The sequence below is a fragment of the Cherax quadricarinatus genome, chromosome 24 (genome assembly GCF_038502225.1).
Source record: "Cherax quadricarinatus isolate ZL_2023a chromosome 24, ASM3850222v1, whole genome shotgun sequence".
NCBI lineage: Eukaryota > Metazoa > Arthropoda > Malacostraca > Decapoda > Parastacidae > Cherax > Cherax quadricarinatus.
The window spans coordinates 38130094-38147312 of NC_091315.1; the positions used below are offsets into that span (position 1 = coordinate 38130094).

General features: G+C 39.6%; 1 protein-coding gene across 4 annotated transcripts in view; it reads right to left on the minus strand.

The window, feature by feature from the left end:
* Nucleotides 1-17219, minus strand: part of LOC128690891 (microtubule-associated protein futsch) — an 85986-nt gene that overhangs the window by 38211 nt on the left and 30556 nt on the right. For all 4 annotated transcript variants that reach the window (XM_070088381.1, XM_053779651.2, XM_053779653.2 and 1 more), the window contains exons 8-9: nucleotides 16003-16108; nucleotides 14175-14327 (exon numbers count right to left, since the gene is read on the minus strand). In XM_070088381.1, coding sequence (XP_069944482.1) covers nucleotides 14175-14327; nucleotides 16003-16108 — 259 coding nt within the window. The remainder of the gene's footprint in view (nucleotides 1-14174; nucleotides 14328-16002; nucleotides 16109-17219) is intronic.

Sequence of the window (17219 nt, forward strand, 5' to 3'; positions counted from 1 at the left end):
GTCATTTAGAGAGAATGGATCAAAGTAGAATGACATGGAGAGCATTTAAATCGGTAGAAGGAAGACGGTGTAGGGGTCGTCCTCAAAAAGGTTGGAAGGAAGGTGTAAGGGAGGTTTTATGGGCAAGGGGCTTGGGCTTCCAGCAGGCGTGCATGAGTGTGTTCAATAGGAGTGAATGGAGACAAATGGTATTTGGGACCTGACGATCTGTTGGAGTGTGAGCAGGGTAATATTTAGTGAAGGGATTCAGGGAAACCAGTTATGTTTATATAGCCGGACTTGAGTCCTGGAAATGGGAAGTACAATGCCTGCACTCTAAAGGAGGGGTTTCGGGATATTAGCAGTTTGGAGGGATATGTTGTGTATCTTTATACGTATATGCTTCTAAACTGTTGTGTTCTGAGCACCTCTGCAAAAACAGTGATTATGTGAGTGAGGTGAAAGTGTTGAATGATGATGAAAGTATTTTCTTTTTGGGGATTTTCTTTCTTTTTTGGGTCACCCTGCCTCGGTGGGAGACGGCCGACTTGTTGGAAAAAAAAAAAATTATTTTTGTAAATATTTAAATATATGATGCTACCTTTTAATTAGATATTCAATTTTTAAAGCATCACAATATTATTTTCCTTTTTTAACATGTCGGCCACTTCCCACCAAGGCAGGGTGACCCAAAAGAGAAAGAAAAAAAACTTTCATCATTCAACACTTTCACCATCACTCATACATAATCACTGTCTTTACAGAGGCGGTCAGATACGACAGTTTAGACGTCACTCCAAACAGCCAATATCCCAAACCACTCCTTTAGAGTGCAGGCATTATACTTGCCATCTCCAGGACTCAAAGTCTGGCTAACCAGTTCCCCTGAATTCCTTCACAAAACACTACCCTGCTCACATTCCAACAGCTCATCAGGTCCCAAAAAACCATTCATCTTCATTCACTCCTATCTAACATGCTCACACATGCTTGCTGGAAGTCCAAGCCCTTGCACACAAAACCTTTACCCCCTCCCTCCAACCTTTCCTAGGACGACCCCTACCCTGCCTTCCTTACACTACAGATTTATATGCTCTCAAAGTCATTCTACTTTGTTCCATCCTCTCTAAATGACCAAACCACCTCAACAACTCCTCCTCAGTGCTCTGACTAATACTTTTAGTAACTCCACACCTCCTCCTAATTTCCACACTATGAATTCTCTGCACAATATTTACACCACACATTGATGAATGTTGCAGCGAGGAGAAGGCTAGAGGCAGTGGAGATGTCATGTCTGAGGGCAATGTGTGGGTGTGAATATAATGCAGAGAATTCGTAGTTGGAAGTTAGGAGGAGGTGCGGGATTACCAAAACTGTTGTCCAGAGGGCTGAGGAAGGGTTGTTGAGGTGGTTCGGACATGTAGAGAGAATGGAGCGAAACAGAGTGACTTCAAGAGTGTATCAGTCTGTAGTGGAAGGAAGGCGGGGGTAGGGGTCGGCCTAAGAAAGGTTGGAGGGAGGGGGTAAAGGAGGTTTTGTGTGCGAGGGGCTTGGAATTCCAGCAGGCATGCGTGAGCGTGTTTGATAGGAGTGAATGGAGACAAATGGTTTTTAATACTTGACATGCTGTTGGAGTGTGAGCAAAGTAACATTTATGAAGGGATTCAGGGAAACCGGCAGGCCGGACTTGAGTCCTGGAGATGGGAAGTACAGTGCCTGCACTCTGAAGGAGGGGTGTTAATGTTGCAGTTTAAAAACTGTAGTGTAAAGCACCCTTCTGGCAAGACAGTGATGGAGTGAATGATGGTTAAAGTTTTTCTTTTTCGGGCCACCCTGCCTTGGTGGGAATCGGCCAGTGTGATAATAAAATAAAAATAACACTGCCCACGAACACAACATCTTCACTGCCTCCAACCTCCTCCTCACTGCAGCATATACAGCCAATGCTTCACACCCACATAAGTGTGTTGGTACTACTATACTTTTGTACATTCCTTTCTTTGCCAACATGGATAACGTTTTTTTTGTCTCCACAGATACCTCAAAGCACCACCCACCTTTTTTTCTTCATCAATTCTATGGCTAACTTCATCCTTCATAAACCTATCTGCTGAGAAGTCAATTCCCAAATATCTGAAAACATTTACTTCTTCCATACTTCCTCCCTCCAATGTGATATCCAATTTTTCTTTACCTAAATCATTTGATACCCTCATCACCATATTCTTATCTATGTTCACTTTCAATTTTCTTCCTTTACACACCTTCCCAAACTCGTCCACTAACCTTTGCAACTTTTCTTTAGAATCTCCCAAAAGCACAGTATCATCAGCAAAAAGTAACTGTCAACTCCCATTTTATATTTGATTCCCCATAATTTAATTTCACCCCTCTCCCCAACATTCTAGAAATTTACTTCTTTTACAACCCCATCTATATGTTAAACAACCAATATACAGTAGGGCCCCACTTATACAGCAGGTTAGGTTCCAGGCTACCACCGTAAAGCAGAAATTGCCATAAAGTGGAACACTCTTTTTTTCCCACTTATAAATGCAGAGAAATACTAGATAAGTTTACATTAACATATTAAGTTAACAATAGAACTAGGCATTAAAAACAATAAAAAAGTAAAATACGCATATAGTACACTCATTACTTACCTTAAAATATTTGTAGTCTTAATCTAGGGTGAGAAGAATACTATTTATTTTAAGAAATCAAGTGTGGTATATATCATAGCCAGCCAAGCTACCATACCAGGCCAACCAACCCACACAATATTCTGTGACATTTAACCCTTTCAGGGTCGCCAGGTCCTTTCCGAAGACTTGTTCTCAGGGTCGCCAAATTTTCAAAAAAAAAAAAATTATTTTTTCTTATGAAAAGATAGAGAATCTTTTCCCGATCATAATGACAACAAAAGTATGAAATTTGATGGAAAACTATGCTCTCGCGAAGTTAGCGGTCTCAACGATGCTTACGCATTGGCGATTTTGCCCACTTTGAGCCCTATTTGCAGCCAATTCCAGTGTACTAGTCGACAAAAATCATAACTATTTTGCTAGAGCTCCATTTTTTCTATCGACTGAGTACAAGAAACCACCCATTTACCGATTTCAGCTATCCAATAAAGTGGTCAGAATTTAGCAATTTTTGCCAATTTCACACAAATTTGAAAAGATGCTAATTTCCGAATAGGGTCCAGAATAAACAAGAAAGACATTCCTGGCACTAAAATAACATTTCCTCTGTTCATTAGTCACGTCCCCACGCCCCTCTTACATTCTTTTGCTTTCCACTTCGAATTTTTATTCTCACAATACTGCATTATTGTAGAAATGGTATAAATAATATCAGTGCACTTCTGAAAGAATATTAGGCTCACCAGTTGACGTGTATTAGACGCGTAGCATGATTTGTTTACTTTTGAACTTTGGTAAATATCGAACATTTCTGCTACTTTGAGCTCAATTTCAAGGCACTTTTCATTGTAAAACCAGCCAAAATCATCTCAATTTCTGTACTATGTCTTGAACATCTAGGCGAGTACAAATAGGAAGCGCGTCTGTCTGGCACTCACCAGACGGAGGATCGAGCCTCCAACACGTCTTGCGCTGAATGACTCACTTGGGTTTAGCGCTTAACATGGATTAATTTAATTTTTTAATTTGTACTATGTCTTCCATTCTATAAAATGAGGCCAGGAAAACTAGAATACAACAATAAATACCATACAAAAATGCAGTGCAAAGTCGCTGTTTTAATCCAAAAACACAGTCAAAGTTCTTTTTTTTTCTCATTACGCACTGTGTACCGCAGTATTTTTTTTATACTGCGCACACTGAACACACAGACCCATTCTTTCATATGTAGGCCTACCAGCTTTCTCTCACTAGATTTGAGGGTTCTAGAATTTAGGCGTACTAGTACGTCCGAAACCCTGGTGCGTAAGCCGTACTAGTACGTCCGAAACCCTGAAAGGGTTAAGCATCCCAGAGCGATAAAATGCATATACAGTTCACTCATTATTTACCTTAAAATATTTGTAGTCTTAATGTAGGGTTAGAGGTGAGTAAACGAGATAAAACCAATAAAGGGGGTGGGTGGAGAGAGAGAGAGAGACAGAGACAGAGACAAAGAGACAGAGAGACAGAGAGAGACAGAGAGAGACAGAGAGAGAGACAGAGACAGACAGAGAGACAGAGAGACAGAGAGAGACCAACGACCTTCTTCATCTCATCCCAGAATCACATGCATATGCAGACGACTGTACACTGACATTCACTTATCCAAGAGAAGAAATGCCAGCTGCTCTAAGCTACATCAATCACCAGCTGAGAGCTATATCAGCTTGGGGAAATAGATGGCAAGTAACATTTGCACCTGAGAAAACGCAAATGATGATCGTCTCTAGGCACCATGATGGTAATGCTGGTGCAGTAGTAAGGATGAATGGGAGGATGTTGGCACCTGGAGAAGAAGTTGATATCCTTGGGGTGAAATTTGACTCCAAACTAACCATGAAGAACCATGTTGTAAATCTTGCAAACAAGGCAGCCAGGAAGCTTACAGCACTTCGCCGTATCTCGCATCTGCTTGACAGTAGGGGTTGCAAGATACTGTACGAGGCACAAGTACGCTCACACCTTGAGTATGCTCCACTTTCTTGGTTTGCCTGTCCCCCCTCTCATCTGCGACTGCTTGACAGAGTAGAGAACAGAGCAAGACGTCTCATCTCTCGCCTGGACCCATCCTGGATGGATCTGTCATTTCAGCAGAGCCTTCAACATAGGAGGGATGTGGGTGGCCTTACTGTTATGTACAAGGCCAATATTGTCAAAATACCACACTTGGATCCACTTCGAGGACAGCGCGAAACAAGCTTTTATGCCACAAGACGGGCAGAAAGCAGCAACTTCACTCTGGCTGTACCCTTCTCCAGAACATCACTCCATCTGAGATCATACATACCCAGGATGACTCGAGTATGGAACACATTCGTTCAGCATAATGATGTCAACGAGATAACGTCAGTTGATCAAATGAAAATGCTGGCCCACAGATGGCTCCAACTTCATCCTGTTCCCTACTTGTATGTCTCATAACAATAAAAATGCTTTCAAATGAGCTGATGTAGGTAACAGCTCTTAGCTTGTCAATAAAGTTAGGAATCCTTAACCTGTAAATAGCTTGTCAATAAAGCTAGGGATCCTTAACCTTGTCAAACCATGTGTAAAAAAAAAAAAAAAAAAAAAAAAAAAAAAAAAAAGAGAGACAGAGAGAGAGAGAGAGAGAGAGAGAGAGAGAGAGAGAGAGAGAGAGACACTTGTGTGAAGTTATGTAAACAAACCAGGTGAACATGAGTTTTGTAAACAAACCAGGTGAACGCATCTGGTTTGTGTGCAAGTTACATTGTGTACAAGTTGTCTCTACGTTGATACTGTAGAATAAATAAAGAGGAACACTCCAATTCTCATATAACATTATTTTAAGATGAAATGAGGCTCTGAGTGAAGGCATACGAAAGGAATAATTTTCTACAGTTACGCCCTGTAACACATTTTCTCTTATGTTAGACTAGAGAAAATGTTATTCTTGTCATCACTCTTACAAGTTGTCTGATTACCACATCTCATATTTATGTTTATTTATTCTACTATGGGGTGTATTTATCATCTTTATATCTTATGTATCGTGTTTGTATAATTTTGAAAAAATATCATAGATGGATTAATGAAAATGTGTACATTAACATAATATACGACATTTAATCAGACTCAGCGATTATTATTATTATTATTACTAATATGGTATCACTCGTACAAGTCATCTGGCTACCACATCTCACATTTATGTTTATTTATTCTACTGTGGGGTGTATTTATCATCTTTATATGTTATGTATCATGTTTATTACATAATTCTGAAAAAATATCATAGATGGATTAATGAAAATGTGTATATTAAAGTAATATATGACATTTAATGAGACTCAGCGATTATTATTGATTATTATTATTGATTATTATTTTTTTTTTCAACAAACCGGATGTATCCCACCAAGGGTGGCCCAAAAAGAAAAACGAAAGTTTCTCTTATTAAATTCAATAATATATACAGGAGAAGGGGTTACTAGCCCCTTGCTCCCAGCATTTTAGATGCCTCTTACAACATGCACGTCTTACGGAGGAAGAATTCGTTTCCACTTCCCCATGGAGATAAAAGGAAATAAATAAGGACAGGAACTAGAAAGAAATTAGAAGAAAACCCAGAGGGGTATGTGTATATATACTTGTACATGTATGTATGTTGTGTATCTTTATACGTATATGCTTCTAAACTGTTGTGTTCTGAGCACCTCTGCAAAAACAGTGATTATGTGTGAGTGAGGTGAAAGTGTTGAATGATGATGAAAGTATTTTCTTTTTGGAGATTTTCTTTCTTTTTGGGTCACTCTGCCTCGGTGGGAGACGGCCAGCTTGTTGAAAAAAAAAAAAAATATGTGTAGTGCGACCTAAGTGTAAGTAGAAGTAGCAAGACGTACCTGAAATCTTGCATGTTTATGAGACAGGAAAAAAGGACACCAGCAATCCTACCATCATGTAAAACAATTACAGGCTTTCGTTTTACACTCACTTGGCAGGACGGTAGGACCTCCCTGAGTGGTTGCTGTCTACCAACCTACTACCTATAAGTATTATTATTGTCATTACTAATATGGCATCTCAAGACATAAGACACTCTTACTGATTTTAATGTGTACCTGCATGCCAGCACAGTGTAAGTTTATTTAGGTACAGATATTTATTTATTTATTATCACACTGGCCGATTCCCACCAAGGCAGGGTGGCCCAAAAAAGAAAAACTTTCACCATCATTCACTCCATCACTGTCTTGCCAGAAGGGTGCTTTACACTACAGTTTTTAAACTGCAACATTAACACCCCTCCTTCAGAGTGCAGGCACTGTACTTCCCATCTCCAGGACTCAAGTCCGGCCTGCCGGTTTCCCTGAACCCCTTCATAAATGTTACTTTGCTAACACTCCAACAGCACGTCAAGTATTAAAAACCATTTGTCTCCATTCACTCCTATCAAACATGCTCACGCATGCCTGCTGTAAGTCCAAGCCCCTCGCACACAAAACCTCCTTTACCCCCTCCCTCCAACCTTTCCTAGGCCGACCCCTACCCCGCCTTCCTTCCACTACAGACTGATACACTCTTGAAGTTATTCTGTTTCGCCCCATTCTCTCCACATGTCCGAACCACCTCAACAACCCTTCCTCAGCCCTCTGGACAACAGTTTTGGTAATCCTGCACCTCCTCCTAACTTCCAAACTACGAATTCTCTGCATTATATTCACACCACACATTGCTCTCAGACATGACATCTCCACTGCCTCCAGCCTTCTCCTCGCTGCAACATTCATCACCCATGCTTCACACCCATATAAGAGCGTTGGTAAAACTATACTCTCATACATTCCCCTCTTTGCCTCCAAGGACAAAGTTCTTTGTCTCCACAGACTCCTAAGTGCACCACTCACCCTTTTCCCCTCATCAATTCTATGATTCACCTCATCTTTCATAGACCCATCCGCTGACACGTCCACTCCCAAATATCTGAATACATTCACCTCCTCCATACTCTCTCCCTCCAATCTGATATCCAATCTTTCATCACCTAATCTTTTTGTTATCCTCATAACCTTACTCTTTCCTGTATTCACTTTCAATTTTTTTCTTTTGCACACCCTACCAAATTCATCCACCAATCTCTGCAACTTCTCTTCAGAATCTCCCAAGAGCACAGTGTCATCAGCAAAGAGCAACTGTGACAACTCCCACTTTATGTGTGATTCTTTATCTTTTAACTCCACGCCTCTTGCCAAGACCCTCGCATTTACTTCTCTTACAACCCCATCTATAAATATATTAAACAACCACGGTGACATCACACATCCTTGTCTAAGGCCTACTTTTACTGGGAAATAATTTCCCTCTTTCCTACATACTCTAACTTGAGCCTCACTGTCCTCATAAAAACTCTTCACTGCTTTCAGTAACCTACCTCCTACACCATACACCTGCAACATCTGCCACATTGCCCCCCTATCCACCCTGTCATACACCTTTTCCAAATCCATAAATGCCACAAAGACCTCTTTAGCCTTATCTAAATACTGTTCACTTATATGTTTCACTGTAAACACCTGGTCCACACACCCCCTACCTTTCCTAAAGCCTCCTTGTTCATCTGCTATCCTATTCTCCGTCTTACTCTTAATTCTTTCAATAATAACTCTACCATACACTTTGCCAGGTATACTCAACAGACTTATCCCCCTATAATTTTTGCACTCTCTTTTATCCCCTTTGCCTTTATACAAAGGAACTATGCATGCTCTCTGCCAATCCCTAGGTACCTTACCCTCTTCCATACATTTATTAAATAATTGCACCAACCACTCCAAAACTATATCCCCACCTGCTTTTAACATTTCTATCTTTATCCCATCAATCCTGGCTGCCTTACCCCCTTTCATTTTACCTACTGCCTCACGAACTTCCCCCACACTCACAACTGGCTCTTCCTCACTCCTACAAGATGTTGTTCCTCCTTGCCCTATACACGAAATCACAGCTTCCCTATCTTCATCAACATTTAACAATTCCTCAAAATATTCCCTCCATCTTCCCAATACCTCTAACTCTCCATTTAATAACTCTCCTCTCCTATTTTTAACTGACAAATCCATTTGTTCTCTAGGCTTTCTTAACTTGTTAATCTCACTCCAAAACTTTTTCTTATTTTCAAAAAAAATTGTTGATAACATCTCACCCACTCTCTCATTTGCTCTCTTTTTACATTGCTTCACCACTCTCTTAACCTCTCTCTTTTTCTCCATATACTCTTCCCTCCTTGCATCACTTCTACTTTGTAAAAACTTCTCATATGCTAACTTTTTCTCCCTTACTACTCTCTTCACATCATCATTCCACCAATCGCTCCTCTTCCCTCCCGCACCCACTTTCCTGTAACCACAAACTTCTGCTGAACACTCTAACACTACATTTTTAAACCTACCCCATACCTCTTCGACCCCATTGCCTATGCTCTCATTAGCCCATCTATCCTCCAATAGCTGTTTATATCTTACCCTAACTGCCTCCTCTTTTAGTTTATAAACCTTCACCTCTCTCTTCCCTGATGCTTCTATTCTCCTTGTATCCCATCTACCTTTTACTCTCAGTGTAGCTACAACTAGAAAGTGATCTGATATATCTGTGGCCCCTCTATAAACATGTACATCCTGAAGTCTACTCAACAGTCTTTTATCTACCAATACATAATCCAACAAACTACTGTCATTTTGCCCTACATCATATCTTGTATACTTATTTATCCTCTTTTTCTTAAAATATGTATTACCTATAACTAAACCCCTTTCTATACAAAGTTCAATCAAAGGGCTCCCATTATCATTTACACCTGGCACCCCAAACTTACCTACCACACCCTCTCTAAAAGTTTCTCCTACTTTAGCATTCAGGTCCCCTACCACAATTACTCTCTCACTTGGTTCAAAGGCTCCTATACATTCACTTAACATCTCCCAAAAATCTCTCTCTCTCCTCTGCATTCCTCTCTTCTCCAGGTGCATACACGCTTATTATGACCCACTTCTCGCATCCAACCTTTACTTTAATCCACATAATTCTTGAATTTACACATTCATATTCTCTTTTCTCCTTCCATAACTGATCATTCAACATTACTGCTACCCCTTCCTTTGCTCTAACTCTCTCAGATACTCCAGATTTAATCCCATTTATTTCCCCCCACCGAAACTCCCCTACCCCCTTCAGCTTTGTTTCGCTTAGGGCCAGGACATCCAACTTCTTTTCATTCGTAACATCAGCAATCATCTGTTTCTTGTCATCCGCACTACATCCACGCACATTTAAGCATCCCAGTTTTGTAAAGTTTTTCTTCTTCTCTTTTTTAGTAAATGTCTACAGGAGAAGGGGTTACTAGCCCATTGCTCCCGGCATTTTAGTCGCCTCATACGACACGCATGGCTTACGGAGGAAAGATTCTTTTCCACTTCCCCATGGACAATAGAAGAAATAAAGAGGAACAAGAGCTATTTAGAAAAAGGAGAAAAACCTAGATGTATGTATATATATATATGCATGTGCGTGTCTGTGAAGTGTGACCAAAGTGTAAGTAGGAGTAGCAAGATATCCCTGTTATCTAGCATGTTTATGAGACAGAAAAAGAAACCAGCAATCCTACCATCATGCAAAACAGTTACAGGTTTCTGTTTCACAGTCATCTCACAGGACGGTAGTACTTCCCTGGGTGGTTGCTGTCTACCAACCTACTACCTAGGTACAGATATACATAAGTATAATTATCAAAGTGTATATAAAATTCTCCATGGGGAAGTGGAACAGAATTCTTCCTCCGTAAGCCATGCGTGTTGTAAGAGGCGACTAAAATGCCGGGAGCAAGGGGCTAGTAACCCCTTCTCCCGTATAAATTACTAAATTTAAGAGAAACTTTCGTTTTTCTTTTTGGGCCACCCTGCCTTGGTGGGATACGGCCGATGTGTTGAAAGAAAGATATATAAAATATGAAATAATTTTTAAAAACACTTGAAATTTTGTAGTTTGCAGACAAAATGGAGAGACATTGTGCTTACAGAGCTCACGAAGAATGTAAACAAACTGGGTGGGGCACAGTGACCGTATTCGAAAGTCAGGTGGGGGGAGCTGTATAGAGAGTTTTGGTTATAATTTGAAATGACCGTATTAGCGGAATACCGTAAAGCTAAACGTCACAAAGCGGGGCACTACTATATAAGACTATATACATGTATAAGACTATATACATGTATAAGACTATTCTGTCAAATGTTTCAATCGCATTGCTTTTTTTCACTGTTCATCATTCCTTAAATAAGTCATTCAATCTCCACAATTGTTGCAGGTAACCAACAACATTCCTCTATACGTTTGACGAAAGTTCATTTTTTTTTTCAACAAGTCGGCCATCTCCCACCGAGGCAGGGTGACCCAAAAAGAAAGAAAATCCCCAAAAAGAAAATACTTTCATCATCATTCAACACTCACCTCACTCACACAATCACTGTTTTTGCAGAGGTGTCCAGAATACAACAGTTTAGAAGTCTATACGTATAAAAATACACAATATATCCCTCCAAGCTGCCAATATCCCAAACCCCTCTTTTAGAGTGCAGGCATTGTACTTCCCATTTCCAGGACTCAAGTCCGGTTATATAAAATAACCGGTTTCCCTGAATCCCTTCACTAAATATTACCCTGCTCACATTCCAACAGCTCGTCAGGTCCCAAATACCATTCGTCTCCATTCACTCCTTTATATATGAAAATTTTTATATACATAACCTTACATCTACACCGTGGCAAAAGTCTGAAATATAGATACAATTCAGATAATAAATCACCCAGTGTGGTACAGTAGTGTGACAGCATCGAACATTAACCCTTGTGGTGTTGGTTCCGTTATATCACAGAACCAACACCAAAATATGATGCCATGAGCTCAGCTCAGCTCACTCAGATAAGCTGTGAGTGGTAAATTTGGGAATAGATAAGAGAAAATGGGTTTTTTGTCATTATGCATGCAGTGCATGAGGAAAAACTCACTATTTTTGGTTTAAAACAGCGAATTTGTAGTGCATTTTCATATGGTTTTTATGGGTGCTTTCTCATTTTCTTGGACGCATTTAATAGAATGGAAAATATGTTACAGAGATAAAGACAATTTTAATTGGTTTCAGGACTGAAAGTATTTGAAATTGAGCTCATAGTAGAAGAAATGTTTGATTTTTGCCGTTATTCAAGAGTAAGCAAATAACGTAACACATCCAATACACATCAACTGGTGGGTCTAATATGCGTTCACAAATGCTCTGATATTGTTTATACAATAATAATGCAGTAGTCTGCATAACAGTAAATCTTCTATTTTTTGTGTGAATAAAAATTCAAAATGGAAAGCAAGCGTAATATAAGAGGGTCCTGGAGATGTGACTAATGAACAGAAAAATTTTTATTTTAGTGCCATGAATGTCTGCACTGTTTATTCTGGACCCCGTTTTGAAATTGGCCTTTTTTCTAATTTTGTGTGAAATTGGCCAAATTACCAATTTCTGATCACTTCATTAGGTAGTTGAAATAAGTAAATGGGTGCTTGTATTTATTTGATACAGTAAAGGGAGTACACTAGCCAAATAGTTTGGTTGACAGGAACAATAGAATTGGCCCAAAATAGGGCTCAAAATGGCCAAAACTCGCCGATGTGTAAATATCACTGAGACAGCTAACTTTGCAAAATCGTAATTCCATGAATTTTCCATCAAATTTCGTAATTTTAGTTTCATTACCTTTGGAAAAAGATCATCATTTCATAAGATTTCTTTTTTTTTTTTAATTCTTCGACCCCGAGAGCAAGTTTGCAAGCAGGGGTCGCGATACTGAAAGGGTTAATAAATGCATGAAATTAGAGACTGCAAAATGTTCCATTTTCTCATAGACAAAGTATATTTTATTAATCAAATTTAATTAGTACAGCAGTTAACCCTTAAACGGTCCAAACGTATATATACGTTCACCTGCGCAGCGCCCCAAATATTTTGAGAAAAATTTTTTTTTTATAGGAAAAAAGAGCATGTGGTACCCAGGGGTCCCCAATTTTTTTCATATGGCGCACACTGAGTGCACACACCCATTCTCTCACGTCTAGGTGACTCAGGCCTATCGTGCCAATATTGAATGAATGGCAAAAGAAACGTACATATATGTTGGGGGTGTTATGCAAGAGAACGTATATAAACGTTTGGACCGTTTAAGGGTTAAGCATCTGTAGAAGCTATATGTGAGTAATTTTTTAATTTTCCAAAACTGCACTAACATAATTTGAAGAAGGCACTTATATTTATGATTTACACTGTCAGCCTGTAATGAAACTTGTACCACAGAGCAAAAAGAACTAGAATACTGATCTATCATTACTTTTTTTTTTTTTTTCCCAACAAGTCGGCCGTCTCCCACCGAGGCAGGGTGACCCAAAAAAAGAAAGAAAATCCCCAAAAAGAAAATACTTTCATCATCATTCAACACTTTCACCACACTCGCACATTATCACTGTTTTTGCAGAGGTGCTCAGAATACAACAGTCTAGAAGCATACACACAAAGATACACAACATATCCCTCCAAACTGCCAATATCCCAAACCCCTCCTTTAAAGTGCAGGCATTGTACTTCCCATTTCCAGGACTCAAGTCCGACTATATGAAAATAACCGGTTTCCCTGAATCCCTTCACTAAATATTACCCTGCTCACACTCCAACAGATCGTCAGGTCCCAAGTACCATTCGTCTCCATTCACTCCTATCTAACACGCTCACGCACGCTTGCTGGAAGTCCAAGCCCCTCACCCACAAAACCTCCTTTACCCCCTCTTTCCAACCCTTTCGAGGACGACCCCTACCCCTCTTTCCTTCCCCTATAGATTTATATGCTTTCCATGTCATTCTACTTTGATCCATTCTCTCTAAATGACCAAACCACCTCAACAACCCCTCTTCTGCCCTCTGACTAATACTTTTATTAACTCCACACCTTCTCCTAATTTCCACACTCCGAATTTTCTGCATAATATTTACACCACACATTGCCCTTAGACAGGACATCTCCACTGCCTCCAACCGTCTCCTCGCTGCTGCATTTACCACCCAAGCTTCACATCCATATAAGAGTGTTGGTACTACTATACTTTCATACATTCCCTTCTTTGCCTCCATAGATAACGTTTTTTGACTCCACATATACCTCAACGCACCACTCACCTTTTTTCCCTCATCAATTCTATGATTAACCTCATCCTTCATAAATCCATCATAAATCCATTCATAAATCTATCATTACATTAAAAAAAAAAAAGTTCAATTATAAATTAGTTTATATGCAGCTAAAAGCTGTATGAATTCTGATTACCTTCCTATAAAGCATGTATCTGAAACCCTTAAACCCAAGAATGACAAACCATAATGTAAATTTTTTTACCTTCCTATAAAGCATGTATCTGAAACCCTTAAACCCAAGAATGACAAACCATAATGTAAATTTTACCTTAAGAGCGGCTGAGAGTTTCATGCTCTTGAGAATTAGTCGAGTGTTATAACTGTCGAGATTCAGCCAAGGGATTTTGTTTTGATTGGCCCAGTCACCAAATGTCACTGGCATCTTCACAGCCTTCATGATGAGTGTTTTCACTTGTATAACCTGAGAAAATACGAGATACAAAATATTTTAATATTTATACTACAGCTTTCCCATGTTGAGGAACATGTATAATAACCTATCTGAGTGTGTAAGCTTTAGCTCTTGGGCCTACCTTTGTATCAGAGTGGTTATCTGCTTAGAAAAGTAACAGGAAATGTGATTTAGCATATGTCACTCTGAAGGAATGGTGGGGATATTGCAATTTGGAGAGGTCTCTGAGTTGTTGTATCGGCATACCTCTGGCAAGACACTGGCCATCTCCCTACATAAGTGGGAGATGGCCAGTTAAGAAAAAAATAGTGCATACAATCCTATAGTGTTGCTGTGGTGGTAGAACCACAGTGGCAGCAGCGGGTGGTAAAACAGCTGGGGTGGTGTGGTGGTGTACTAGGTAATCCTCACTTAACGACCGAGTTCCCTTCCTAAGAGTAGGTTGGTAAGTGAATTAGTCATTAAGCAAGGAGAATACTGTACTGGTAGTGGGTTTGTGTCAACCGTCTTTAGATATTGTTTTAATGTCACTTCTGCACTATTTATAACATTTTTAGTATATTTTTAAATGTTTATACAGTAGTGTACTGTTTCCATGAGGCCAGGTCTCAGACCAGGCCATGGGGACGTTGACCCCTGAAACCCTCTCCAGGTATACTGTAATAAACAGAATAGAAGAAATCGGCTCTAATATACATTACTTAGGTTTGCATACTGATTGAAGAGCTGGTCGTAAGTCAGAGCGGTCGTTTAACAAGCAGGTCGTTAAGTGAGGAGTACCTGTACAGTAAGATCAACAATGGACCACTATGTAATGATTTTCAGATAGAACTGATGAAAAATATGGTCAGAAATGTTTGATGCAACAAAGCAGGGCTGTGCAGTTGGCACATAAAACCTTCGACTCTGACTTCTTTAATTATATACCGTACTGAATTTTTTTTGTAACACATCGGCCGTCTCCCATTGAGGCAGGGTGACCCCAAAAAAAAAGAGAAAATCCCAAAAAAGAAAATACTTTCATCATCATTCAACACTTTCACCTCACTCATATATAATCACTGTTTTTGCAGAGACAGTCAGATACAACAGTTTAAAAGTCAACCTCCAAACTGCCAATATCCCAAACCCCTCCTTTAAAGTGCAGAGATTGTACTTCCCATTTCCAGGACTCAAGTTTGGCTAACTGGTTTCCCTGAAACCCTTCACAAAATATTACCCTGTTCACACTCCAGGTCCCAAAAACCATCCGTCTCCATTCACTCCTATCTAACATGCTCACACATGCTTGCTGGAAGTCTAAGCCCCTCACCCACAAAACCTCCTTTACCCCTTCCTTCCAACTTTTCTGGGGATGACCCCTACCCCACATTCCTAATTTATACTAAATTAAATTTATTAGGAGTTGGAGTCGGTACATTTTTACTGACTCCGACTCCAGTAACCCAAGAATTGATTCCGACTCCAAAGACCTGCAACGAAGTCTGCTGCATCAAGATTTTGTCTGATAGAGTTAGTGTGCATCTAGTAGGTTTTTTGTACAATGGACCATGTCAAGTGCATCAGGCATTTCAATACAATGGATTTTTGTTTTAACAGACATCTATTAGTTCATTATATCGAGGTTTCACCGTAGTAGTGGTGTGGCAGTAATACTATGTACTAGAAGTAGTAATTTTGTTACCTCCTCCTTTCTTGTCATGGAGAGCAGCAGTTTGGCCAGTAATACGTACTTCAGGTACAGCTGCGGAGATAAAGTTTTTCCATTCTTCACTGAAGAAAGAAGCCTCCTGAAATGAACAATGTTATGTCAAACAGGTAAAGCATCAGATACTGTAACTGGCTGTATTTCATCCTTTTTCAAATCAAACTTTTGAATTTTCTTTTGCAGATTTGCAGCTAATTTCAATAATAAATATAAATTTAGGTTTCCAATGCATTAGTATGAACATGAAATGATAGATAATGCAAAAACATGTTCAGCATAAGGAACGGAAAAGGCTGCAGTGCTAAGTTTTTTCTAGGTCATTTTAATAACTTACTTAACCCTTAAACTGTCCAAACGCAGATCTACGTTTGCTCGCATAGCACTCTGAACGTATATCTACGTTTTTTACATGCTTTCTTATGGAGAAAATCAAGGTCGGAGCGCTACGCACGCAAACGTAGATCTACGTTTGGACAGTTTAAGGGTTAAAAGATGATGACTTTATAAAACCATGTGGATACATAAACACATAAGCAAGGACAGAATAGCAGGAAAGAAATCCTTAATGAAACATACTACATGCAAATTACATCTGTCCATACTCAATTAGAATTAAACACATTTACATACTAACAGTACACTTGTTTCTAGACCCTAATACAGTAGGGCCCCACTTATATGGCAGGTAGTAGGCTGGTAGACAGCAACCACCCAGGGAGGTACTACCATCCTGCCAAGTGAGTGTAAAATGGAATCCTGTAATTGTTTTACATGATGGTAGGATTGCTGGTGTCTTTTTTCTGTTTCTTAAACATGCAAGATTTCAGGTACATCTTGCTACTTCTACTTACACTTAGGTCACACTACACATACATGTACAAGCATATATATACATACCCCTCTGGGTTTTCTTCTATTTTCTTTCTAGTTCTTGTTCTTGTTTATTTCCTCTTATCTCCATGGGGAAGTGGAACAGATTTCTTCCTCCGTAAGCCATGTGTGTCGTAAGAGGCGACTAAAATGCTGGGAGCAAGGGGCTAGTAACCCCTTCTCCTGTATATATTACTAAATTTAAAAAGAGAAACTTTCGTTTTTCTTTTTGGGCCACCCTGCCTCGGTGGGATACGGCCGGTTTGTTGAAAGAAACATATATATTATATTCAACACAGCATTCCCCATATCCAATAATCAGG